Source organism: Chionomys nivalis, chromosome 17 (assembly GCF_950005125.1).
Source record: "Chionomys nivalis chromosome 17, mChiNiv1.1, whole genome shotgun sequence".
NCBI lineage: Eukaryota > Metazoa > Chordata > Mammalia > Rodentia > Cricetidae > Chionomys > Chionomys nivalis.
In genome coordinates, this window is record NC_080102.1 from 39,768,684 (window position 1) to 39,794,545 (window position 25,862).

At 44.6% G+C, this 25,862-nt stretch overlaps 2 protein-coding genes across 7 annotated transcripts in view; both read right to left on the reverse strand.

Moving 5' to 3' along the window:
• Positions 1-538: 538 nt before the first annotated feature.
• On the reverse strand, positions 539-19,789 carry LOC130888623 (cytochrome P450 2D20-like). Of its 2 annotated transcripts, XM_057791842.1 has the most exons (11): positions 19,746-19,789; positions 18,942-19,043; positions 4,477-4,713; positions 3,572-3,743; positions 3,153-3,305; positions 2,913-3,073; positions 2,070-2,246; positions 1,745-1,886; positions 1,360-1,547; positions 818-959; positions 539-717 (listed from the first exon to the last, which is right to left on the reverse strand). In XM_057791842.1, exons 3-11 carry the CDS (start codon positions 4,663-4,665, stop codon positions 539-541), a joined length of 1,503 nt encoding a protein of 500 aa, XP_057647825.1. In that variant the 5' UTR covers positions 4,666-4,713; positions 18,942-19,043; positions 19,746-19,789. The 2 variants fall into 2 exon arrangements, with proteins under 2 accessions (XP_057647825.1, XP_057647824.1); XM_057791841.1 differs by lacking the exons at positions 18,942-19,043; positions 19,746-19,789 and having other exon boundaries at positions 4,477-4,746.
• Positions 19,790-22,572: 2,783 nt separating this feature from the next.
• Tcf20 (transcription factor 20) overlaps positions 22,573-25,862 on the reverse strand; it is a 169,348-nt gene continuing 166,058 nt past the window's right edge. For all 5 annotated transcript variants that reach the window (XM_057791731.1, XM_057791730.1, XM_057791732.1 and 2 more), the window contains one exon: positions 22,573-22,807. Coding sequence is in view for 1 of the 5 variants with exons in the window: in XM_057791734.1 (XP_057647717.1) it covers positions 22,790-22,807 (18 nt within the window). In the remaining 4 variants the exon portion in view is untranslated. The remainder of the gene's footprint in view (positions 22,808-25,862) is intronic.

The following is a 25,862-nucleotide window of genomic DNA, read 5'->3' on the forward strand; positions in this document are numbered from 1 at the left end:
AGGAAACACAGAGTTCTGACTTCTGTCTGTGGTGTATCACCAACCCCGCAGCCATCATCGGCCTTTGCCTGTGATCTACAGTCAATCACTGGACACCTGGACACCGACACAACTTCCTACTTTGTCCCGATGCTTCCCCCTCTCAATCTCCCCTTTGTTCCCTCCTAGTCTCTTCATCACCTCCTGATCCACTCCACCTGCCATTTTTTTTTTTTTTTTTAGAAAGGCTCTCAATAAATAGTCAAGGCCATACAGCCCAGGCCGGCCTTGAACCTGCAATCTTCTTGCCTCAGCCTACCTTGTGCTATATTGCAAGCCTGTGCCACTGCTGTTCGTTAAGTAAATTCTGCTCACAACATGAAAGTTGTTCATAGGGGAGGTCTGAGACAGAGGGTAAAAACTGATTGTAGCCTGTTGTCTTGGAACACAGTGCAGACAAGTATGGAGGTAGGACCTGCAATCTGAGTGGAACCACAGACCAGGTTTATTGGACATCAATCAGTACAAGCTGGGGAGAAGGATGGAGCTGCTGTCCTTGCTAGCGCACAACTGCACAGAGCTCGTAGGGGGCGGGGAAAACTGGCAATGCGAAGATGCCATGGTCGCTGGGTCGGGGCTGTCCACTGGGCACTGAGAAGCTAAAGCGCTGCAGGAGGCAGGTGAAGAAGAGGAAGAGCTCCATGCGGGCCAGGGGCTCCCCAAGGCAAGCTCGGCGGCCTGTGGGTGGAAGAGGGACTCTGTCAGTCTGGGGCCTGATGGATGCTCTGCCCTCCAAGGCACCCTGGGAACAGACATGGAGACAGGCATCCCACAGGACCTGCTGAGAATGGCATGAAGGCCTCATGCTTTACAAAGCGGCCCTGGGCATCCAGGAAGTGCTCAGGATGGAATTGGAGGGGCTTCTCCCAGACAGTCTCATCCTTCAGCACTGAGGACAGGTTGGTGATGAGGGTCGTCCCCTGGCGGAGGCACACGGTGTGAACACGGACTGTGGTAGGACTGCCAGTACCCAGGTTACCATGGTCACATGCACAACCTCTTCCTGTATACACGGGGTTCTTTCATTCACCTCAACCTCAGATCCCCTTGGTACCATTTTCTGGTACCATTCAAGACCATAATAGAAAGCCACCCTAAGTACCCAAATCAGAAGCTGCCCCTGTGTGTAGCGCTCCCTGCAATCCTGTGGCTTATTCCACTAGCCATCCCTCTTCCCCGGGGAGTCCTGGGCGATGGCTGCAGTGTACTCACACCCAGACTGGTGCCTTCACCATCTGCAAATCCAGGATGTACAGATCTTGGTCATTATAGCCTTTCTTTGCCCAGTGGTGACCCTGGGATGAGAGTGACCATGCCTACCTTGGGGATGACGAAGCCCTGTACTTCAATGTCACGGGATGTCATGTGTGGTATATTCACTGGGACAAGGTCACCAAATCGCTGCACCTCATGAATGACAGCATTGGTGTAGGGCATGCGGGCCTGGTCTGCCATCTCTGGACGCCGCACCTGCCCTATGACTTCATCAATCTCCTGTTGGACGCGGCCTGGAGGAACAGCCTCCCCTCAGTGAAGCAGTCCCTTAGTGGTTCTAACTTGACCTTCTACCACTGGGGGAGTAAGTGACTTAAGACTGCCATCAGAATTGTGGGAGTCTGGGTCAAGGTGAAGCTGGAGCCCCCAGCTTCTCTAATACTTCTATCTTTCTTCCCTCACCCTCCCTCACAGGCTCAGCCAGGCTCACTCTGCACATCCGGGTGTAGGATCATGAGCAGCAGGGCCCAGGACAGTGTGGTTGAGGTGGTCACTATCCCTGCAGTGAACAGGTCAGATACTACTGCATGCAGGTTCCCATTGTTGAAGCTGCTCTCAGGATTCCCCTTGGCCTGGGCAGACAGAGAAGGTAGGCTCAGGGACACAGGGAGTAAACCCCAACATGATTCACCATTGTGTTCAAGACCGAAGGTGTTGGGGTCATGGATGACATACAAACCCCACTTGCCTGGCATCACAACTCACAGAACACTTCAGCCCAAAGGTCCTGTCCCCATCTTTACTGCTGTTCTCACCTTCTCCATCTCAGCCAGGAAGGCATCTGTCAGGTCTCGGGGTGGCTGGGCAGGATCCCAGGTTCCCTTGTGCTCCGTCAACAATTTATCCAGTGAGTTCGTCAATGCCTTCATTTTGGGGAAGGCTTTACCAGTGAGCCCTGGGATGCGCAGAAGCACCGGAAATGTGTTCACCAGCTGTCAAAGGTACAGGTCTAGGTATTTTTATTTTTATTAAGAATTGTGTGTGTGTGTGTGTGTGTGTGTGTGTGTGCCTGCATGTACACTCTTACACGTACATGCGCACAAAACTCCTGTTTGGAGTCAGAGAACAATTTGTAGAGTAGGATCTGTCTCCCATGTGAGTCCCAGGATCCAGTTCAGAACTCCAGGCTTCCTTGGGAAGTTCCTCACCCACAGGTCATCTCTCTTGACCCTGGATGCTGTTTCTGCTCAGTGTTCACCTGGACCAGACTCAGTTCCCAGCACTTTTCTTTTTAGTTCCCAGACTCGTCTACAGAGGACTCAGGGTCTGTATATCCCCAGACATCACCTGCTGCATCCTCCTGTCCTCCCTGTAGGTTGACTGAGCCCAGGGTGAACAAAATGTCTATTCTACTGTGTACATCTAACAGGCTTACGTGGTTTCCATGTAGACGGGGGCAGAGCCTCACCCCCTTTCTAGAGCCCCTGACCGTGGTCCACTCTTCCCTGCCTGTTACCTGAGATTTGCCAAGGACAAGGGTTTTCCTCCTGCATTTGACTATCACACAAGGTCTTCACCCTATTCCCCGTGAATGAATATTCATTCTGATTTTACAGGACAGAAGTGGCCGTGCATACTGACTGCCCTGAGTCTCATACCTCAGCAATGAAGCTAGTGTCCTCTCCAAAACTTTCCTGTAATGTTTTGATCAGCCCATTGAAGAAAGGGTCTTCATACTCGAAGCGATGGGAATAAATGAGGGATGAAATCACATTGCATGCACCTTTGTTCAGGAGGGTGCTGGGATTAAATGCTTGGCCTAGGAACAGAGATGCAAGCAAGTCATGATGTTGTTTTTAAGTGCATGCCCACATCTCTACATCTCATCTGTCACCCACCAGCCTCCTTGGTGAAGGCATCACAGAGGTGTCCAGCCTCCTCTGTCACCCACTGCTCCAGGGATTTCTTGCCCAGGCCGAAGTCTCGCATGGTGGACACAGAGAATCGCCGCTGTTCTCGCCATTCAGGTCCATAAGGTGCTAAGGCCACACCTGCAGGGACATCTGTGTGTAACCAAGGATACGTGGCTGTGCTGTCTGCTCTGCTCCCAACATTTCCCTGTGGTCAGTCTGAGCCATCAGCGCCCCAGCACTTTGCTATCACAATCAGCACATGCCACTTTGGAGGCTCCACCCTCCATGCAGTGATTTTCAGTTGCATTATCTGAACACATCTCCTCTATTAGGCCCTGTCCATCTTCTGGTCACTGCTCCTCAAGCCCTATTCTCTCTGCCCTGTCCCCACTATAGCTATTTGCCTTTTGCTTTGGGCCCATAGCCCATGACACCATAGACAGGCATTGGAGGGCGGTCAGCAGTGTCCTCTCCACAGGTCACCAGCACTTCCCGCACCGCCTTCAGTCCATTGATCACAACCACGGGCTTCCAGGCCATCTGCAGGCTGAACACGTCACCATAGCGCTGTCGAAGCTGAAGTAGAGGTTCAGAATGCTTAGTAAGTAGAGATCCCTAGCAGACTGGACAATCCAAGTACAACACATGTATGTATGTCGGGGTGTGTGTGTGTCATGTGTGTGGCTGCACATAACCACATTTTATGGTATGCATTATTGAACCTTGGTCCTACCCTATGCTGGGCAAATGCTCTATCACTGACCTATGTCTCTAACCTAAGGTATGAAACCTTATGCCTGCATGATCCTATCTTCTAAATCCAGCAATGTTCTCATAGTAGACAAGATAATTAAGACGTCACCTGCTAGAAAAAGGTCCGTGCTCCCTCATACCCCACCATACATGAGGGAATTCAGGTTACTGAGATGCTTAGAAAGACCTGAGACCGTACAGCAACAAGAGATTATAGCAAACAGTGCCCATCCTCACTGACACGCTACAATGAAACCTGACTCTTTCCCTCTCCCTGAGACCTCAGCCACTGATGGGATCACAAGGGAACTGTGACCTTCCTGACCCCTCTCCTGTCCAAGCCCACTCTACGCCTGCCTCCATGGCCTTTTCCATATATGTCTCTGCTCTTAAAAAGTCCACAGTATCCTCCTAATGAGAAGTAAGTTTCACAAGGCAACCACTAAGCCATCTCTCTCTTTGTGGCCATCTTTCTGTCTATCCTGAGGCTTCAGCACCACCATGTACTGCTGGGAGCACCATGACCTCTACTGCCCTCCACCGCCATCTCTCTCACCTTGTACACACTGTAGGGCATGTTCTCGAAGTCCACCTGCAGAAGGTTGCCCAGCCCAGGTAGGGGCACAGGACCTGGAGGGTAGCGGGAAGTCCAGAACTTGCGTCGGTGCATCAGGTCCACCAGGAGCAGGAAGATGGCCGTGAACAGGACCACAGACCACAGGCCATCTCCAGTCAGCAGTGCCATGGCTGCCCCTGCTTCCCAGGCTGGTTGGGGAATGCCTGATCCAGACACCTAGGATCAGAAAAGACACTCTGAGGACAGACTGGGCACCTGGTCCCTTATGAAGGGGAGAAAGCTGCACTTTGCTCTCTGCCTTGAGCCAAGTAGCTGTGTTTACTTTTCAGTCCGGTTGTGTAGCAGGACATCATCAGACAAGTCCAGGGCAAGTCAGCCTCAGAGGTTCATGCCCTCTCTTCTCTCTATGGGTACTTCTTAATGGGAATAGCTTCAGCTTCTCCTCAGGGAGCTGACCACAGTGGTTATGTAGGGTTTGGCACTGTGAGCACAGTGGGCAGAGGACCAGTGGACCCTGCTTCAAGGTACAGGATCACAAGCTATAGCGAAGTCATTCAGTGATGTGCCACACTGGAAGAGTAGGGTGCCTGCGGCCATTGTTTCAGAATGTACGAGGATATGTTTGAAGCTCCATTGAACACTCGACTCATAGGACAGGAGGTGTGACTGATTCTGCAGGCACTGTCACTGTGTAGCAAGGGTCACTGAAGAGGCTTGTGTGGCTAGACAATGAGGGTGAGTGAGAGGCAGTGTGGGGAAGGCAGCTCCATCCAAGGGAGCCATGAGTACAGGTGTGAGGTCACTCAGTGCATGAGGAAGGTCAATGTCATAACCTGGGAACTTCTTAGCTCTAATCTGAAAAACCTAGGAAACTGTCCACAACTCTTAAGAGACCAGCAGGATGTCCAGGTACTTGTCACAGGGAGGCCACTGTCTAATTTTATTCACCTTTTACTTCCTGCTGGGTGGAGCCTTGTGTTCACCGTTATCATACTGGGGACGGATTGGGTGTCTCCCTCGTGCTACACAGGCAGTTTTGAGGGACTTGTGAACATTGCCACAGACATGGCAAAGACCGCCATGGAGGCACAAGGAGCGCTCTGTTGACAGGACACAAAAATACAGCACTTTAGGACACATGGCCTCTGCATCACAAACCCTGGCTTCAAACTCTACTACAGAGCCTCAGTACTGAAAACAGCCTCGTATTGGTATGAAAACAGAAAGAAGGACAAATGGAATTGAACTGAAGACCCGGATATCAACCGACATACCTACAAACCCTGATTTCTGACAAAGAAGCAAAAAATATCAAATGGAAAAAAGAAAGCATATTCACCAAAGGTGTTTTCATAGCTGGATATCAACATGTAGAAGAATGAAAATAGATCCATATCTATCGCTATGCACAAAAGTTAAATCCAAATGGATAAAAGACTTCAACATTAAACAAACCACATTGAAACTCATTGAAGAAAAACTGGGAAGTACACTTGAACACACTGGCACAGGAGACCACTTCCTGAATATAACCCAATTACCACAGACACTGAGAGAAACAATAAATGGGACCTTCTAAAAACTGAGAAGCTTCTGAAAAGCAAAGGACATGGTCAACAAGACAAAATGACAGCCTACAGAATGGGGAAAGATCTTCACTAACCCCACATCAGACAGAGGTCTGATCTCCAAAATATACAAAGAACTCAAGAAATTGGTCATCAAAAGAACAAGTTAAACAGAAAAAGAAAAAGGAATACAAACCAAAACAGAGAACTCTCAACAGAGGAATCTAAAATGGCTGAAAGACACTTAAGGAAATGCTCAACATCCTTAGCCCTCAAAGAAATGTGAATCAAAACAATCTGAGATTCCATCTTACACCTGTAAGAATGGCCAAAATCAAAAACACTGATGACAACTTATGCTGGAGAGGATGTGGGGTAAAGGGACCACTCCTCCACTGCTGGTATGAATGCAAGCTGGTACAGCTCCTTTTGATATCAGTATGGCAATTTCTCAGAAAATTAGAAAACATCCTACCTCTAGATCCAGCAATACCAGTTTGGGGTATATATCCCAAAGATACTCAATAGTATCACAAAGATATGTGCTCAACTATGTTCACAGCAGCATTGTTTGTCATAGCCAGAACCTGAAAACAACCTAAATGTCCCTCAACCAAAGAATGGATAAAGAAAATGTGGTACATTTACAAAATGGAGTACTACACAGCAGAAAAAAATGACATCTTGAAATTTGTATGCAAAAGATAGATCTAGAAAACATCATATTGAGTGAGGTAACCCAGGCCCAAAAAGCCAATTATCATATGTACTCACTCATAAGTGGCTTTTAGACATAAAGCAAAGAAAAACCAGCCTGCAATTCAGTCCCAGAGAAACTAGACAACAATGAGGACCGTAAGAGAGACATACATAGATCTGATCTACATGGGAAGTTGAAAAAGACAAGATCTCCTGAGTAAATTGAGAGCAAAGGAACCATGGGAGAGGGCAGAAGGGGAGGGGAGAAGAAGGGAGGTGAGCAGAAGAAAATGTATAGCTTGATAAAATCAATAAAAAAATTAAAAAGAATAAAAAAGAGTAAATGTCTCTGATTGGTTTTGTAGTGAGTCAGGAGCAGGGAGAGGACGGTGGCTGCGGCCTCTTGAGTCTTGTGGACAGGTGTGAGGTAGCGGAATAGACCAGGAAGGCCTGACATAGAACCTGGGCCCTTCTTCCTTCAGATCCAAGAATGCTGAGAAATGCCAACAACTACGAGATAGTCACTGGTGACCTTTAGGTTAGGTGAGCTGCTAGTCACATGGTGATCTCCTTCCTTTATTCACCCTTTGTTTCTACTCATGCCAGAGGTCTGTGGTTAGTATGGGCGGCCATGGGGAAAATGCAAGATGACTTCCTAGCCTTCCAACAAATGGCACTTGTGTGCTGGGCACACTGTATGTACCAAGTCATAACTCCTGGGGTCAACGAAGCTGCAGGTGCTGTCCTTGCTGGGGATCCAGAGCTGTGAAGATCAAAGACTCAGAAGTCCCAGTGGAATCCAGGCAGGTGATCTCTGCTGCCCCTCCAGTGGCAGAAGGGAGACAGGAGCTGAGTTAGAGCCAGATTCACACTATACAGCCCTCAGCAAGGACTAGACCCTGGGTCATCTCCTCTCAGCTACCCTTGCTGCCCCCTTCTCTGCCCACATCTGTGTCACCAGGGCCTGTGGAGGATTCCATGCTTGTTGACGTCCTGAAGACCCAAGTCTGCTTCCTGTTCCTCTCCATGACTCCTGGCCATGCAAAACCCAGTTACACAGAATGGTGTTCTAGGTTAGACCACAGACAGCGATCTTTGTTCAGAAGCATGTGACTGAATTGTGCCCTGAATGTGAGTCAGGACACCAGCCTGGGTCACAGTCAGGAGTGGAGGGACAGAGACAACTGTGCTCTGGTCACTCATAGGCTCAGGATGGTGGCTTCCTCCTGGTTTGCTCCAGGACCCTCCCAGGGTAACTTCAGAGACCCAGCGGCTAGGCCTGGATGCTAGTTGTCACACCTTCTGCCTCGCCTCAGGTCTCCACCTCTCTTCTGTGTGTCACGTGTGATGACGTGAAAGAGAAGCCATGGTGCTGACTGGGTCTGATCTTCCTACTTCAGGCTGAGTGAGGCCCTGAGAGGTAAGTGCATGGAGCAGGTGGGGGGTGTCACACACTGTATGTTGTACAGGTTCCTGGTCTGTCACCAGCTCATGGGAGATGACCTGGATGCTCTGGTAACATCTGCCTGCTAGCACTGTTTGCTTCCCTTCATCCTCAGTCCATGGCCCCTCAGCCACATGAACACTTGTGTCCTGTAAGAGCAGTGTGACTTCCATGGGGACTGGGGTTTTGGAATCCGTGTCAGCTGCACAGATGTACCATGTCTACACCAGGAAGGTGGAACTGAGTCCTGGGCTGTCATTGGCCAGCAGTGTTCCCAGATTCACAATTCTCTGTTCATATGTCAACAGATAGTTAATCACTGTCCTTTGGACTCCTCTGGAAGAAAACAAATGGAACCTGGGCATGTCTGTCCTCGACTGTCCTGTGTGTCCTTCCCTTTGCTGGCTTCAACTGCCTGGGTTCACTAGAGTGAAGACCAACAGTGCCACCTAGAGCCATTCCTAGCTCTGTGCTTTCTTTCCCTAGGCCTGGTGGGAAGTGCAAAGCCAGTCAGCTTAGGAAGAGTGATGACTCACTGGGGTCATTGTGACTCAGAGTGCTGACTTGGGAAAGGTCATCTGGGCAAAGGATGGCCTGGGTTTGTTTGTTGGTGGTGAAACTCCCATACCTGAATGGTTACATCACCCCTCATGGTATGACAGGATACTACCTACGGAAACACAAGCCACAGAATTTATGCTTGAGATGACATATGTAAAATACTGAGAATCAGCCTCATATATAATTCCTGGATGTTTTTGTTTATTCCCAAAATGAAAACAAATGAAACTGTTGAATTATGTCATCATACTGAACAAATCTCAATTTCAACTTCCCAAGTTGTAGAGGTAGTTGTCAGTGGGCTGAAACTGTTCTGGAGCTGACATGACCTCATGTCTTCTCGTCACAAAGAACAGAGTCCAAGGGCATAGGGTGTAGGCAATGCCCAGCAGCCACTGAATTGGGTTACCCAGTGGCATTGTTTCTTATGTGGGTGAGCAGGGCCATCATTCTCATGAAAACCTGAACTCCAATGGAATATGCTGGACACACTGGAAGTTCTTGGTTCTGAGTGTTGTACAAGTGTGATCATGTCTGTGAGACACAGGACCACAGTTCACTTGAGACAATGAATCCCAGGTAGGAAGGACCATAATCCTTAATCATAGATTATAAAATTGTACATGTAGGTGACGGGGAGGTTTCATGATACCATATAAGAACATTAAACAAATTCAGCAAAGATATTAGGTAACACAAGAAAACCACTTGTTGTTTTTTAACCTAACAATGAACCATCTGAGAATTGAATCACAAGTGGTATTATATATAAAATAGCACCAAAAAGAACAAATATTTAAGGGTAAGTCAGTGACTCTCACAGTATGCTGCTTGTTGTGTAAGCATGAGGACATGCATTCATTCCCGAGCATCTGGACCCACCAACCACTAGTGCAATCCCAGGGCTAGGGAGGCAGAAAAGTTGGGTGCTCAGTTGCTGGCCAGCCAGTCTAGCTCAGTGAGTGGGTTCCAAGTTCAGTGAAACCCTATCTCAATAAACAAGGTGGAGAACAATTGGAGAATACATTCAACTTTGGCTTCTGGTTTCCACACAGCAGTGAGGACATGCATACATGTACATTTGTTCTCCTCTGAAGAAGTCACACACAAACACGTGTACACATATAGAACACAATGAATAAATTATTTGCACAGTGACCTATAAAAATCATCAGAAGTGAGTGAAAAATATGTAAATAGAATGCACTGCCAAAGTAAAATTTATTTTGTTTGTTCTTTTGGTTTGTTTTTTTGGGGGATGGCAGGATTGAGACAAGGCTTCTCTGTGTAGCTCTGGCTGTCCTGAAATTTGCTCTGTAAACCCGGCTGGCCTAGAACTCACAGAGATCTGTCTGCCTTCCAAGTACTGGGATTAAAGGCGTGTGCCATCATACCTGCCAAGAAGTAAAAATTTAGAGAACATTAATATGGGAAGCAAGGATTGCTTTATTGTTCACAGGTTAGATGGAAATTCTGTTACTCAATAGGATTTAAGCATTCAATACAATCCCTACCAGATTCCAAAATTCCTAAAATTTATATGAAATATTGAGACCACAAATGTTACCAAACATTAGCTACACACAGCGCAAATGAACTGGAGGTGAAATAAGCCAACAAACAAAAAAAAAGTGGGATTACATTATGTAAATTCAAATAAAGTCTACCGTTATTAGTAGCTTAATGTGGGGAGGTATGGAGAGCTATCATCTATGGACAGAGTTTTTAACTTTTCCTTTTAAATTGTGTGTTTGTATGTGTGTTTAATATGTGAGCACATGAGGACTTCAGAGAACAATTATGAGGAGTTGATTCTTTCCTGCTGCCTTTACATGGTTTCTGGGGATCAAACTCAGGTTTCCAGTTTTGTGCAACAAGTGCCTTTCCTGACGGAGCTACCTCTCTGGCCTAGAACTTCAGTTCTGAAGATAAAAAAAAAAAAATCTGTGGATGGACAGTGGAGTTGGTTGCCTGTTATCAGTGAACTTGACAACATTGAACCTAGATTGAGAAATGCCCTTGGAGGTCATTAAAGGACATGTTTGAGGGTCTTTCAATAAATGATAGATAAGGGTTTTTGATCTAGAAATAGGATTAATCCCTTGGTATGCTCAAAATACAATGGTTTTACTGGACAATGGTGAAAAAACAGATTGTGGACTTTGTCCTAGCTCCTTCTTCCTGTCCAGCATGCTGTGAACATCCTCCTCGTTCATCTGTTCTGGATGTTTTGATGTTCTGCCCAAGCAAATGCACTACAGGGTGATAATGTATAAATCTTCCCTACTTGAGTTATTCTTTCAAGTATTTTGGTCAGAGCTCCCAAATACTAACACAGGGAGCCTGGGGGTTTTGTTCACTGGTAGGATCTGCTGCATATAAGGACTTGGCTCCACCACCAGAAAATAGGGAATGAGTTGGAAGCTAAAATATATTATTATTCACAGAAGAGTTAACTCAGTTTGGGGAGTTAATCCTTTACATTCCAAAATAAACGTCTGTGATGTGGGATGTTCTTCTGTATATATATGTGTTGCTTTTATTGGTTGATGAACAAAGCTATTTCAAGCAATGGCTTAGAAGAGTAAAGCCAGGTGGGAAATCTGAACAGACAGACAGAGAGAGAAAGAGAGAGGAGGAGGGGGGAGGGAGGGAGGGAGGGGGGAGAGGGGAGGGGGGAGGGAGGCGGGCAAAGTCAAGCAGATACCAGCCAGCTACCGAGAGGAAAGAAGACATGTGGAAAATGAAGTAATCCCTGGGCAAATGGCAATACATAGACTAATATAAATGGGTTAATTTAAGATGTAAGAACTAGCTAGGAATATGCCTAAGCCACTGGCCAAACAATGTTGTAATTAATAGTTTCTATATGCTTATTTGAATCAGGCTAAGAAATGAACAGTCTGTTTACATAATGGCACCCAACATTCAGCAACATATATCCACATAAAGCCTAAGAAAGTTTTTTTTTAAAGGGGGGGGGGCTTCTAGACCCAAAAAAGGGAGAGTCAATTGGAGCCTCTTGGTAGCCACATATTTTCAGATAGGCTCTGTTTGCTGGCGGTGAGCAAAGGTGTGGCTCCTTTAAGAGAAGGTTTCCTTGCTCGACATTAGCAGCAAAAACTGCATGGTTCCTTTAAGAGACAGTTTCTTTGGGGAGGTCCTGCTACAGAACCCTTGAATGGGGTTTGTGGGCAGCATGCTGTAAATTACTTGGTGTCAGCATGGGACAACTATTTCCTAGAGTTGGAGTGGTAAACAAGACTCCCAGAGCTAGCAGTCAACAGATCTCTGCCATGTTGGAAAGCCGAGCAGGATGGAACCAACAGCCAAAGTGGTGGCTCTGATACTAGCCATTCCTGCTTACAGTTTAAAGCAATAATCAAAAAAGGATTATGGATATGCAATAAAGGCATATTCTGACAAAAATATACCTCTAGATGGGTCTAATGTGTTTTAAAATGTACATGAGCATGGGTCTAATATGTTTAAAAATGTACATGGGCTCAAAAAAAGGAAAATGGGTATAGGCATTAAAAATTATAGAAATAATTTTTAAAAATAAAACAAAGTCCTTAAAGAGACAGTAAAAGTAACATAAAAAAGCCATGAAAAGATGGAAAATACAGAGTCTGGATTATGTATATTATTGTGTTTTCTTTGAATATTTTGACTGTGAATTAGCTAACTACAGAGACATTTCATTGTACAAGCCTAAGCTAAACCAACATATCTATAAAAGGTATCTTGACTTCATAATTTGAGCCTAAGGATATGTTACTTTGGAAAAGAGATTTTGCTTTTGTTTCCACAGAAGACGAGATCCTGTGGATTCTTTCCAGACTAATGTGGTTTGATGGAACAAGACCCCCCCCCCCCAAAAAAAGTCTCTGTTAACACTAAAAATATTTCGCTCAACAAACAGCAGGAAGCATTTGGAGAAAACTACGCCCAAATTCCCAAAACGATTGTTTATAAATATTTGTTTTCGCTTTAAAAGGGTTGATTATAAATGGTAATGGTCACAGTAAATTTCTTTAAAAATGGGGGGATATGATACAGAGATAAATACTTTATATCAGTATGAATTTTGGTCTATTGATGCAAACTGATGTCAATTTTGTTACACTATATATAGATTTCTCCTCTTGTTTAAGGTATTATGTTTATGCACCTCATTTAAAATGTAATGTATAATTAAAAATATACATTGATAGTCATATAACAATCAAATTTTACTCATATTAGGTTTTCTAGATGTGCAGAGATATATTTCATATATATAGGTATTTTTCAAACCTTTCAAAGACCTACAGAATATGGAATTTAAAATGTTTTAAGAACTTAAGACTTTTCTTAACAGTGAGATATATCTGCTTTTGGCAGCATCAATTACTTCAGAGATATTGAAGAAACTTGTTATGGAATTTGCCTTCAATGTGACAAGGCTAGTCATTTGAGCAAGAAACTGTTCTTGCCTGGACTGCTAGATTAGGTATGCTGTTAAGAACTGGACATGCAGGGCCCACAGAAAAGTGACTGCCAAACTTCCCAAAAGACAAATGGTTCTTCATAGTTCCTACTTCAAAGAAGAAACTGCCAGACATTCTGTAGGACAGAAGACAGCAACTGACAAACTTTGCTAGTACATGGCAGAACAGCTCTTCAAATTTCCTGCTTCACTGAAAAGTCTGCTGGATATTATGAAGATGAATGCCCCAACATTACAAAAGAACTTTGGGTGACTGTCCAGACATCATTTCTAGAACTTTGGAAGTTGTTTACAATGCACTTCCTGTTTACTTAGTTAATAATATATCATTCTGGGGTCTTTGATGGAGTTGAAGACTAGATAGTTACAATCATAATTTTCTTAGTTATGATCAAAGATAAATTAGATACATAACTATACACACAGATAGAATAGATAAGAGTATTTTTCTTAATTTGCCAAATGTAAATAAACTAAATATTTCAACTATAATTTTTGCTTTATACCTATTTTCTATATGTAATTTTACTATGTTAAGGTTAAAACCTTTTTTAATTAGATAAAAAAAGGGGGGAGATGATGTGGGATGTCCTTCTGTACATGTTTTACTTTTTTTTAAAAAAATATTTATTTTTTATTATGTATACAATATTTTGTCTGTATGTGCTTGCAGGCCAGAAGAGGGCAGCAGACCTCATTACAGATGGTTGTGAGCCACCATGTGGTTGCCGGGAATCGAACTCATGACCTTTGGAAGAGCAGGCAATGCTCTTAACCACTGAGCCATCTCTCCAGCCCCTACATGTTTTACTTTTATCGGTTGATGAATAAAGCTGTTTTGGCCAATGGCTTAGCAGAGTAAAGCCAGGCTGAAACTCCGGGGGAGGGGAGGACAAGAGAGGAAGGGAGGAGTCAAGTAGATGCCAGCCAGCTGTTGAAGAAACAAGACATGTAGAAAATGAGGTAATTAATGCCACAGTCACGTAGCAATACCTAGACTAATAGAAGTGGGTTAATTTAAGACGTAAGAGCTAGCTAGGAATATGCCTGAGCCATAGGCCAAACAGTGTTGTAATTAAAAGTTTGTGTTATTACTCAAGTCTGGGCATCTGGGAAACAAAAGTGCACTGTTTATATGTCTGACTCTTGAGGAGTCAGACTATGGGGAGTTAACATTTACTGGTGTCTAGGAGGTAAGGATTAAAAAAAAAAGGAGTCTGAGCTGTGGGCATTCTGTTTAGGTCAGAGTCTTGGAATGCTTAAGTTTGATCTAGGAGGGTAAGGAGACGAAGGTCGGCCCTGTGGAGTACTCCATGCCTCCAGAACTGTCCTCCCTACTCCTATCCCTACCAAATCCCAAATTTTCAGTTCTCTAAGACTTCTTAACTTCCCATTGACATTTGCTAGGTCACACTGGTTGCTGGAAGCATTCTCCTGTCTGGATAGGTATCTTCAGAGAGGACATCAAGGAATCATCCCCTGGGTTGTTGTCTGTCACCTTTTACTGCTACAAATTTTCTCTTTAGCCTTGAGAATGGCAACGTTTCTAACTGAATACTTTCAGCAATTTGCAATATCACAGGGTCTTAGGGACTACCATCACCAGTATCTGTCATCCAAAAGGAACTGTACTGATTTACACAAACTCATTTTCTTTGTCCAGTGCTCACCAAACCAGCAGCCACTGATGGGTATCTATGTGTGATACAGGTTTAGCTGGCACTTGCTGAACATCAGCACAGGTGTCCCTTTCTCTTCTCCCTTCCTTCATTTTTATTTATTTGTCTTATCATTATTAGAGATACAGGCTGCTTTTGAATTGTTTATACAGCTCCTACTAGCCTAGAACTTGTAGTATTCTGCTGCTGGCCTCACATGTTGAATCTGCATGCTTATGCCACTGCTCTTGACACAGGACTTTTTCATAACATACAAGCTATTGTGGAGGAATGACATGGTAAAGGTTGGTTGTAGATTGTTGTCTGATAACCCAGTACACAAGAATTGAGGTTAGATCAAGAAATCAAATGACCACCTTAAGACTTATTATGTATCAGTCTGGAATTGGTACCTCTGCTAGTGTACAACTGTACAGAGCTCGTAGGGGCTTGGGCTAACTGGAACTGAAAATGCCACAGTCAGTGTACTAGTACTGTCCACTGGGTGCCAAAAAACTAAAGGGTTTTATGTTAGCCAGGAGCTCCCCAAGGCATATGAAGCCAGCCCAGGATCTGGCTCTATCCCTCAAGACACCCTAGAAAAGGCACAAGGATACAAACAACCCACAGCAACCTGCTAAGTATAGCATGAAGACTTCTTGTTTCATAAAGTGGCCCTGGGATTCCAGGAAGTGTTCAGGATGGAAAGGGGGGGGGGGGGAGGGAGCTCTCATCCTTCATCACCATGGCCAGGTTGGTGATGTTTCCCAGCAGGAGGCACAGAGTATGAACCTGGGGTTAATGGGAATACCAAGATCCTAGCTACTAAGTTCATATGCACAAACTCTGCCCCTAGAGGCTTCTTGCCTCCCCCCCCACAAGGAGCCCCATAGTTCCCCTTGCCCAACCCCGCGTCTGTGTGTAGTGCTTTCTAAAATCGTTTAGCACTTGCTTTCATTTGTTCTCTCACTTCCTGGGAACTCTATCGGCAATGGCTGCATCACTGTACATGCACTCCTATTGGTATGCTGGAAATCCAGAATGAAGTAGCCTTTATTTGGGGTGGCTATGCTAGGGAGGAGAGTCCATGATTAATTAGGGGATGTTGAAGCCCTATACTTAAATTTCCTAAGATGTCACATGGGACAAATTCACTGATATTTTATCGCCAAAGTGCTGCACCTCATGATCGTGGCAGTGGTAAAGGGCATACAGGCTTGGGTGCTTTCTGTGGAGGCCACACCTGCCCGATGATGCCACCAGCCTCCTTTTGGACATAGCCTGGAGACAGCATACTCCCTCAGTGAAAAAGTATAAAGACTCCAACCCAATGTTTTCATCTCTGTGTTGAGGCTGATCCATGTGAGAAAGATACCCATTACTTTTGTGGAAATCTGGGTCAAGCCAGTGCTAGGAACCACATGTGTCACAAGTCTGGGACTGTAACCATAGTTTTGCCTCAAACCTCAGCCTTACACCACATTATCTAAGGGCAGGATCATGCACAGAACCCAAACCAACAGGGTCAGATGGCTACATTCCAGCAACCACAAACAGGTTATCATCGAAGTTGCTCTTGGGGTTCCTCCTGTCCTGGGCCAGGCAGACAGTGGGCTCAGGAACATAAAGAAGTCCCATAATTGTTCTGTTTTCAGGCAGCCCAGGTACCAGGTTACTGGCTTTAAAAACAGACATACAACCAACCCACCAGACACTGATGTCCACAGTCTCACTTTTTCCATCTCAGCCAGCAAGGCATCAATAAGGTCTTGAGGATGCTATTTAGGATATCAGGCCATCTTATACCCTGCCATTACCTCACCCAGCAGAGGTGCCTTCTGCCTAGGGCAGACTTTGCCAGGCAGTCCTGGGATGTGCAGAAGCATCAGGAATGTATTCAGCACCTGTGACACCCAGAAAGGGTGTGGGTGCTCCTGTGTTCACTGTTCACCAGGACCTGTCTCAGTTCCCAGTTTAGCCCAGTATTAACCTAGCCATCTTCCTCAACTCATCACTGGTCTCATCTCCAGTTCTAGCCTTTAAAGTCCCTCACAGTCTTGGTTTATCAAGAGAACTTATTCTAGCTTGCAAATCTCAAAGGCTGGTGTGGCCATCACATGGGAGTACAAACCCTCAACTTCTTTGGAGTCTTAGACTTGGGCTGTCCCTCTCCTTCCCATGCCTGTGCAGCTCCACAGCATCCTTCCTGCATAAAAACTCTTCGGGAGAGGCTCTAGTGCATGAAGCTGGCTCTACAAAAGACTCCTGTGAGCACAGTGGTACCTTCTGAATGAAGACAAACCTCCATGTTTCCTTCTACCAGATCCAGCACCCAAACAAAACGTGTGGGTACACTCTAAACAACAAACCACATTGCAGATTGACCTAGGATTATGTGAGGACTGAATGGGAGTCCTGGAAATGAGGACATGGGTTAAGTTGACCTTATCCCACACTCTGGCGCCTCTCCTCCCTTCCTTGTGTCCTTTAGTCCATCACCCAGTGGCCTGTCAACTAGTACTGAAGCAGTGAGCGTTCTCAGTCATTAACTGCTCCAATGATTTCTTGTGTAGGCTGAAGCTGTGCAGGGTTAACACAGAATACCTGTGTCAACAGCTGCTCCTGTCACTTCCAGTTCATGGGATATGTGATAGTTTGAAAGAAAATCCCACCCCATAGACCCATGAGGTGTGGCATTAGGAGGTGTGGTCTTGGAGGAAGTGTGTGCCACTGAGGTGCTGCTTTGAAGTTTCAGATGTTCAAGGTAGGCCCAGTGTGTTTCACTCTCTTCCTGCTGCTGCCTGTGGATCCAGATGTAGAGCTCTTGGCTATCTCTCCAATACCATGTCTGTGAGCATGTTGCCACACTTTCCACAATAATGGACTGAATACCTGAACCAAATTAAACGTATTCCTTTTAAGAGTTGCAATGGTCATGGCATCTTTTCATAGCAATAGAACCCCTAAGACAAACAGGGTACCACATGCATGTGCATGTAAGCAAGTATCCCTGGTGGTGCATCCTATTCCCAACATCGCTCTCCACCTCTGGGCTCAGCAGCCAGCCCCACCCTGAGCCTGTCCTCCATCCCTTCCACATACCATTTCTCTTTTTTAGACTCCACTGTAGAATCCAGTAGCTTTTATTGTATCACTTGACTACATACATCATCATCCCCATTAGCTTCTGTTCTGGTCACTGACCCTTCTGTGCCATCTTTGCTAGCCACTGTGCCCCCTAGCCCTTTGTCTTTGGATGGGAACCAGTGGGTGGTCTAGGAAGTTCTCTCCACATTTTACCAGCACCTCCTGCATGGTTTCCAATCTGTTGATGACAACCAATGGTATCCAGGCTAGCTGTAGGATAGTTACCTCTCTGAAGCAGTGCTGCAGCTAAAGCAGAATATGGGAGCACTTACCAAGACCCGCCACATGAGGTTTGCTATGTGTGTTGCTACTGAACCCAGGGTCTCAGACATTCAAAGCAATGCTCAATCACTGAGTTGCTTCCCCAGCCTAAGATATGTTGCCATGTTGCTGAGAATTGTATTATCTAAGCTCAGAAAAGGGCTGGTATTAGATGTGATTACCAGCAGTGACCTTGCCAGAACCAGTACACCTATCCTCAGTTTCTTGAGGCACAAGACCTACATAACATTAAGAAGAGACTTGACCAGTCCCAGCACCTCTTTCCACTGTTTCCTGACTGAAATCCTGTTCTAGACCCTGACATCTCTCCAAAACCATCAATACCCAAACAAATCCTTTGATGCGATCAATGACTCAAGCCTTCATCATGTCTGTTGGCTCTGACTGGATCGCAAATCAGTTTGCACAAGAGCACAGTTTGCCCCTACGTCTTAGTCTTTGTCCTACTATACTTTGGCTCTTGGAAAGTGAAGACTGTCCTCGGGTCCTGTAATCCCTTTCTCTTGGAAAATGTTTGTGGCACCATTACCTCTGCTGCCTTCTGTCACCAACTCTCCCACTTTGTACTCGTGGTAGTTATATTCTCAACATACCTTAAATTAAAATTAAAGGAGGCTTGTGCCTTCCAAGGATTATGTGCCAGGTATTGCTGTCATTAGTCCTCCCCAGGATCCACAGACGTGGAAGTTTTCATGCTACAAGAGCAGAAAAAAAAATGTCAAGTAAATGTGGTGTCACACGATACTGCAATACTGCTTGCACATGACAATTTATTGGCCAATGTAAATTTATTATTTAAGAAAAATTCAAACTGCCCATAATCTGGGACCTCTATCATGGGGTGAAAGGCACAATGTACTGGTGGGCCCTCTGGACATTGTCATGAGACTGGACTTCAAAAGTATTGCACTGATAAGGTGAGTTGAGTCGACACCTGAGCCAATAGGCTTCACAATGAGGCCTGTAAGACCCAAACCCTTTCATGAGAATTTTATAAACCAATTACGGAGCTGTTGCAGCCAGCCAGCACAGGTCCATTAAGAGGAGAAACTTCCAGCTCACACAGCTCCTCCCAAGAGTGCCGAATACAAGATGGAAGTCTCTTGAGTGGCAGTCCCAACAACTATCACTTGGGGGAGCCAGAGATCAAAGACAGTGGAACGTTGGAAAGTAGGCCCAAACTCTCAGGAAATTTTTAATGGGCAGTTTCTGTTTTGCAAGTTGTAAAAATCGTGGATATTAGCTCCCAAACAACATATATAAATTCAATGCCACTGAATACATAGAAACCATGGCTAGGATGTACATAATTCTAAAACAATCGCAAGTCTACAATTTAAATATGCACTTAAAAGAGGGGCTGGAGAGATGATGGCTTAATGGCTAAGAGCACTGACCTTACAGGACTTAGGTTCAGTTCTCAGCACCCACATTATCAGCTCACAACACTTCCAGAGGCTCTTCTGCCCTCTTCCAGCCTCCACATGTACTAGGCACACAAGTGACACACAGTTGTACATGCAGGCAAAAGTTCCATAGACATAGAATGAAATAAAATTTAAAGTTTTTAATGAGTATTGGAAAGAATCTACTACATACCTACAAGCATAGTCAACATAAAAGACACCTCCAGACGCTGGTGAGGATGTAAATCAACAGGAACTCCCATTCATGGGTCATGAGAATATAAATGGTATATTCATTTGAAAAGAAGTTTAGCATTACTTACAACAAAACATATTCTCATCACATGACACAGTAATCTGAAAGCTTATACCTACAAAGGAACCCGCACAGTATTTATGGCAGGTCGACTCATAATTGCCCAAATTGGAAGCAATCAAGACATCCTTGGGCAAACAAGAAGCTAGAAAAACTGGGCATATCTAGACAATGGAGTATTTTTTGGCAGCAGCAAAGAAATAAGCTGTGTATCCATAAACATGTGAAGAAACCATAAATGTGAATTACTAAACTGGAAGCAGCCAATCTGAAATGGCTACATACATACATACATACATACATACATACATACATACATACACATACATACGTCTCTAATTATATGACAGTCTAGAAAAGGAAAAAATATGAAGATGATAAAAAGATCAGTGGTTGTCAGGTTTGGTGAGGAAATGGAGGAGCAGCTGGTGGCACACTGTCCTGTACGAGACTGTAATGGGGATACACGGGCATCATAAATTTGTACAAATCCACGAAGCATACAGCACCAAGAGCAAACGCTGATATAGGTGCATCACTTACAACAAACATGCTCCTCCACTGATGACATTAATAATGGGATAGGCTACACATGACTGGAGGATGCAGGTACATGGGAGCTCATCTTCCATCCAATACGACAGTGAACCAAAAGCTGCTTTTTAAAAATCTATTACAACACACATGCACTGACCTTAAAAACTGCAGGAGCTGAAAGGCACACTCAGCTAGGGTACTGCAGACATCAGAAAACTGTCATCAAAAGGAGCCTAACAGGGCCACTGCCCACCTCAGACTCTTTCTGAATCCAGTTTATGGAAAGACATAGACAATCATGACTGGTATCATCAGCAAATGGAAAGGCAAACAAAGGAACAAAAGGCAAAGTGACAAACATCTGCTGTCAGGAGAGTATTTTCCTCAAGATACATATTTTTCAAGTTTTATGACTTAGTCCTTGACACCTGAAATCTATCAATTGCATTTTAGCTGTGTTTATCATTTCTATTCAGGTCTTGTGCAGCTGCCTGAGCAGGGTCCCACGGCTGACACAGCACACCACTCACATCCATACCACCATCCAGGCAGGTGAGGTGAGAAATGGACCACACTGCTCGGTATAGTCATTAAAGCAAATTAACCTGCCATTTCTGCAGCCCTGAATTGATGAACACACTAGAACTCATTTATAATTACTTACTTCCAACTCAAAACACTATTTCCAATATTTCTTCTGTTCTCTTTAAAAAAAAAAAAAGTCCATTAACATTGAATTATACATTTACAATCCTTAAAATTAATGCTGATTAGGAATATATCCTCATGTCAACTTCAAAAAGTCAGAATTGTCCCATGGGGCAGAAAAGAACCCTGGGTCTGGTTTCAGCCAAGGTCCCCTTTGGGAGGCTGATCCTGAAGAAGGAAGAGACACACTCACTTAAAGTAAATGAAAAAGGACACAAGGTTAAAATGAAGTTTATTACGTTTTTGATTTTTTTGATTTTTTTTCGATTTTTGTTTTTTTAAATAAAACTGTTTGTAAAACAGCTATTTTATCCCCACGGCAGAGTGACCCCTGAAAGATGCACATATCCCTTCTTAAGGCCTTAACAAGATTTTTTTTTGTACTTTTTTCTTTTTTTAAAACTCATATATTTAAAAATTATACAATTTACAAAACAAAACAATACAACATAAAGATTCACGTAGCATGGGGCCACACATCTAACAAGCTCCCTTTTCCATTATAAAAATGAAAGCAATAAAGTGTTAGAGTGGGTGGTTCTGGCCAGCTTTACCCACCCAAATGGTTCACACGCTGTTCTCTCCCAGACCTGGCCTATTTCAGCAGCAGAGGCCTGGGCCTCCATGGGTTCCATGGATCCTGTGGGTCCCCATGGGTCCTAGCTACATGGAATGTGTCAAGGAAAGAGGGCGCCAGTATATCTGTTTCTGTGGGGCCACTTTACCTACTTGGTGGAGCCACAGTGATCCAGGACACAGACATGACCTTGGGGCATCTACCAATTCCACCACCATCACCCCCAAAAAGAAAAAAAATTAAAAATAAATAGTGTTTCTGGAAAGGAAAAAAATTTATTTTTGAGTTTAAACATCATTCCCCCACTTTTGAAAATGACCATCCCCATTCTGCCCTCCCCACAAACCTCCCCTGTGAGACAGACTGACCAGAGGAAAGGTGGTATCATTTGTCTGCTCCTTCAGTCCTGGTCTAGTGCTCACTGAATTGTTGTGAGACAGGCTAAAGATCAAGCCACACCTCATCCTTTATGAGATGAGTTTGTTCAATTCAATTTCACATTTAAATTTCATTATCACTGGAACAAATTTTGAGTTAACTAGATAATTTTAAAATAGAATCAAAAGGGATAGCGCACCTTTCATTTAAACAAAGTCTTTCCAGACTAAAAATAGATTTATATATATATATTTTTATCCCTCCCTTTTAACCCCCCCTTCCTCATCAGCCCCCTCCCCCCTCCCCCATATTGTCACTATGGAGATTGTGTCCATGGAAACAGCCATTCCAACATCTTGTGTCTTTCTTTCCTGTGGTGTCACCAGTTTGAGTGTGATGTGAGAACATAGGAAGGAAGTGCTGGCATGGGCAGGCGCAATGGGGGTGCAGGGCAGGGCAAGGTGGGGTGTGGTTGCACAGCAGAAGGATTCCATTCCATCATGTGTGTCCACCACCTTCTCATCTCCACAGTCTCACCTGGAAAACAAGCAGGAGACAGTAGGTGCTGTGAAGGTCTATATGGTCTCAGCACAGCTGTGGTAGCAATGGGAGGAAATGAGTTTCAATAGGTATCTTACACTCATACCTTTCTGTAGATGGCGGCTGGTTTTGAACACATCCAAGATCAATGCTAGCACTATCATGAGGCTTTGGATCAAACATCAGGAAAGAGCAGTGATTTAAGCTAATGGGCCTTGCATGGAAGGGATCAAGAAAAAAGAAGATTCCTCTTCATCTCTTTCTCAAGTCTCTCCTGTTCTCGCCACCAATAGATAAACTTCAGAGTAGAACTCAAGTCCTGCCTCCACAAAGCTTACCAATAAGAAACAGCTAAGAAGGCTAGATCATGTAAAGGACCTAAGAATGTATCATTCATAAGCATACATGCACATACCTGCCCTTTACAAAAGTCCAGTAAGGTGGAAGGCACTTTGCAGTATAATATAGTGCACCCTGAGACTCCAGCTCTGGGAATACAGGTGTTTTACCATGGCACTAAGGTAGCTTGAATCCATCTTCAAGATGAGGAAGCTCAAGTTCAGGGAGGTGACACTTGCAGCCCAAAGCATTTGGTTAGTTCAGTGCAGGATTTGGATGTATAGTTACCCAATCCTTTGCTAAGTAGGTTCCAGGGACTGTGTTTCATTGTATGAGCCATGGCTGAGAAAAGGTAATTAGGTTTCCTGTGAGTGCTCTGTCATTCCAACTTGAAGACGGTAAATATTCTCTTTAAATTTTACTGGGCATGTGGCTACTTGTCCATAACAACAGCAGTTGGAAGAATAAGGGAAGGGGATCTTGAAAAACCAAAACGATTATCACTAAGAATGGAAATGTGGTAAGACTAACTCAGTAGCAGAACCCTTACGTGGGACTTGGGTTCTACTCTACAACCACAAAACAATAAGCATCTGATGTTCAGCAAGGAGAATAGAGAATTCTCTTTGGACTCTCCACTGTGGACTGAACCTGAGAGGGCTTCCTTTGTATCCTTCTCCACCAAACTCTAAGCCTGACTCCCAACTGCAGCAGGCATCACTCAGCTCAACTATGCCAGGATTCAGAGGCAGACTCTTCTCTGAAGTACATGTGATCCCTACCTAAAGAGGAATCAAATTCTGACTCAGTACTGATTGATGGAATCGGGGAAATGTGATAGACTAAGGGTTTCCTTTTGGAGGTATAACCCCAGCAGCACTTCCCTAGAAGAAGCTAGGATTGAGGTGGCGCTCATTCATCTGTGGATGAGCTGCATGCTACTTTTTTCATCTCTTGGTGACAGAGCAGGGCATATGGGTAGGTGGCATTCCTAGCACCCAGGACAGACCATCACCTCAAATGATGGTTTCTGTCCCCTGTCTACTACATCTCAGGGCCCAGCAGAGAAGCCACATTCAGGAGTCCTTCTGTCAAAAGACTGTCTAAACCCGCAATGAACCCAAAGAGTAACAATCTTTCTTTGATTCCAGAAAGGGTTTCTTTTTGTATAGGACCCTTAGCTGTCCTATAACTAGCTCTGTTTTTCAAGATAGGTTTTCTCTGTAGCTTTGGAGCCAGTCCTGGAACTAACTCTGTAGATCAGGCTGGCCCCGAAGTCAGAGAGATCCGCCTGTCTCTCGCTCCCAAGTGCTGGGATAAAAGGTGGGCATCGTGCCTGGTGAAGTTACTATCTCAACACCACAGGACTACCATGATAAGATGCTTTCTCATCCTCAGAAATGGATGGGACATGGCCTACTGGGCAAGTATCCAAAGTCTTTACCTCTCTTACATTCTTAGCCTGGTGAGGACAGGTGCACAAACCCCACATGCTGAAGCAACATCTTCTAGTCCCTAGCACTGGGTATTGTCTGCTAGAAAGAGCAGTTTTAGCTCTCAGAAACACACAACTAGGTAGCATGCAGTGGCCAGTGTGCTCTGTATTTGCCAAGGCCTTGTCAAATCCTCCTGAGTTCATCGCTGTTATTTCTTTTACATAGGAAACAGAAGCATAGAGATACTAAGTAGCTTTAACCTCAGTCACAAAGCCCCTTTCACAACATTCTGTGTGAAGAAATGGGCTACCAGTAGGTCAGAACACATGCATACTCACTGTCCCATATCTGCTTTGTGTGACTTAATGGTGACTCTCTATCCTGAGCACGAGTATTCCTTGAGGACAGTGGTTTGTTTTTGTCCCTCACCACTGAGGCTTCAATAACTGATTGGCCTTTGAAGAGCAATGACTGACCACAATATAACAACTGAACAGATAAGCCTAGAAAAGTTTTTTTTTTTTTATTGTATGATGTGTTTGCAAAGAATATTCCAGATATTATGACTGAACACAGGGTCTGCTCTTTTACTCAACAGGTGACTACTGCAAACCCCAACAGACTTGAAACCCATCCCCACATGAAAGTCAGGTTTATTATAGCCAGATACCAGCCTACGAAGGATGGAGTTAAAACTGCTCAGTCTTTCTGTTCAAAGTCCATTCTGCTTCCAGTCTAGAGCTGGAAACATCTAAGAATGAGTAGGGATGATAACCAAGATCCCCAAGAGATGGTTTCCCAAGGCCCAAATTTTCTAAAACTCAGCCTAGATTTCAGGTTAAAACCAAGTTCCAAATGAACTCATTTTTACTTCACCCAAGCCTTCTAACACACATTTACTTCAGGGATCTAACTCATGGTCCCCTTAGAGTTCGACTCCGACCATCAGGGTCAATATAGAGACTCTTACAGAGACTGCAGAGCCTACTTAGGCACAGTGGCAATCAAGTGCATAAGTTCCACTGAAGCCGGGCGGTGGTAGCTCACGCCTTTAATCCCAGCACTCGGGAGGCAGAGGCAGGCGGATCTCTGTGAGTTCGAGACCAGTCTGGTCTACAAGAGCTAGTTCCAGGACAGGCTCCAAAACCACAGAGAAACCCTGTCTCGAAAAACCAAAAAAATAAAACATAAAAATAAGTTCCACTGGCCAGGCGATGGTGGCGCACGCCTTTAATCCCAGCACTCGGGAGGCAGAGGCAGGCGGATCTCTGTGAGTT

Coding starts and splice junctions, on each gene's coding strand:
- LOC130888623 (XM_057791842.1), bottom strand. CDS start 4,665: ATGGCACTGCTGACTGGAGATGGCCTGTGGTCTGTGGTCCTGTTCACG. Junction 3,744..4,476: donor TGCCCTACAGTGTGTACAAG/GTGAGAGAGATG, acceptor CCTCTACTTCAG/CTTCGACAGCGCTATGGTGA. Junction 1,548..1,744: donor CCTACACCCGGATGTGCAGA/GTGAGCCTGGCT, acceptor CTGTTCCTCCAG/GCCGCGTCCAACAGGAGATT.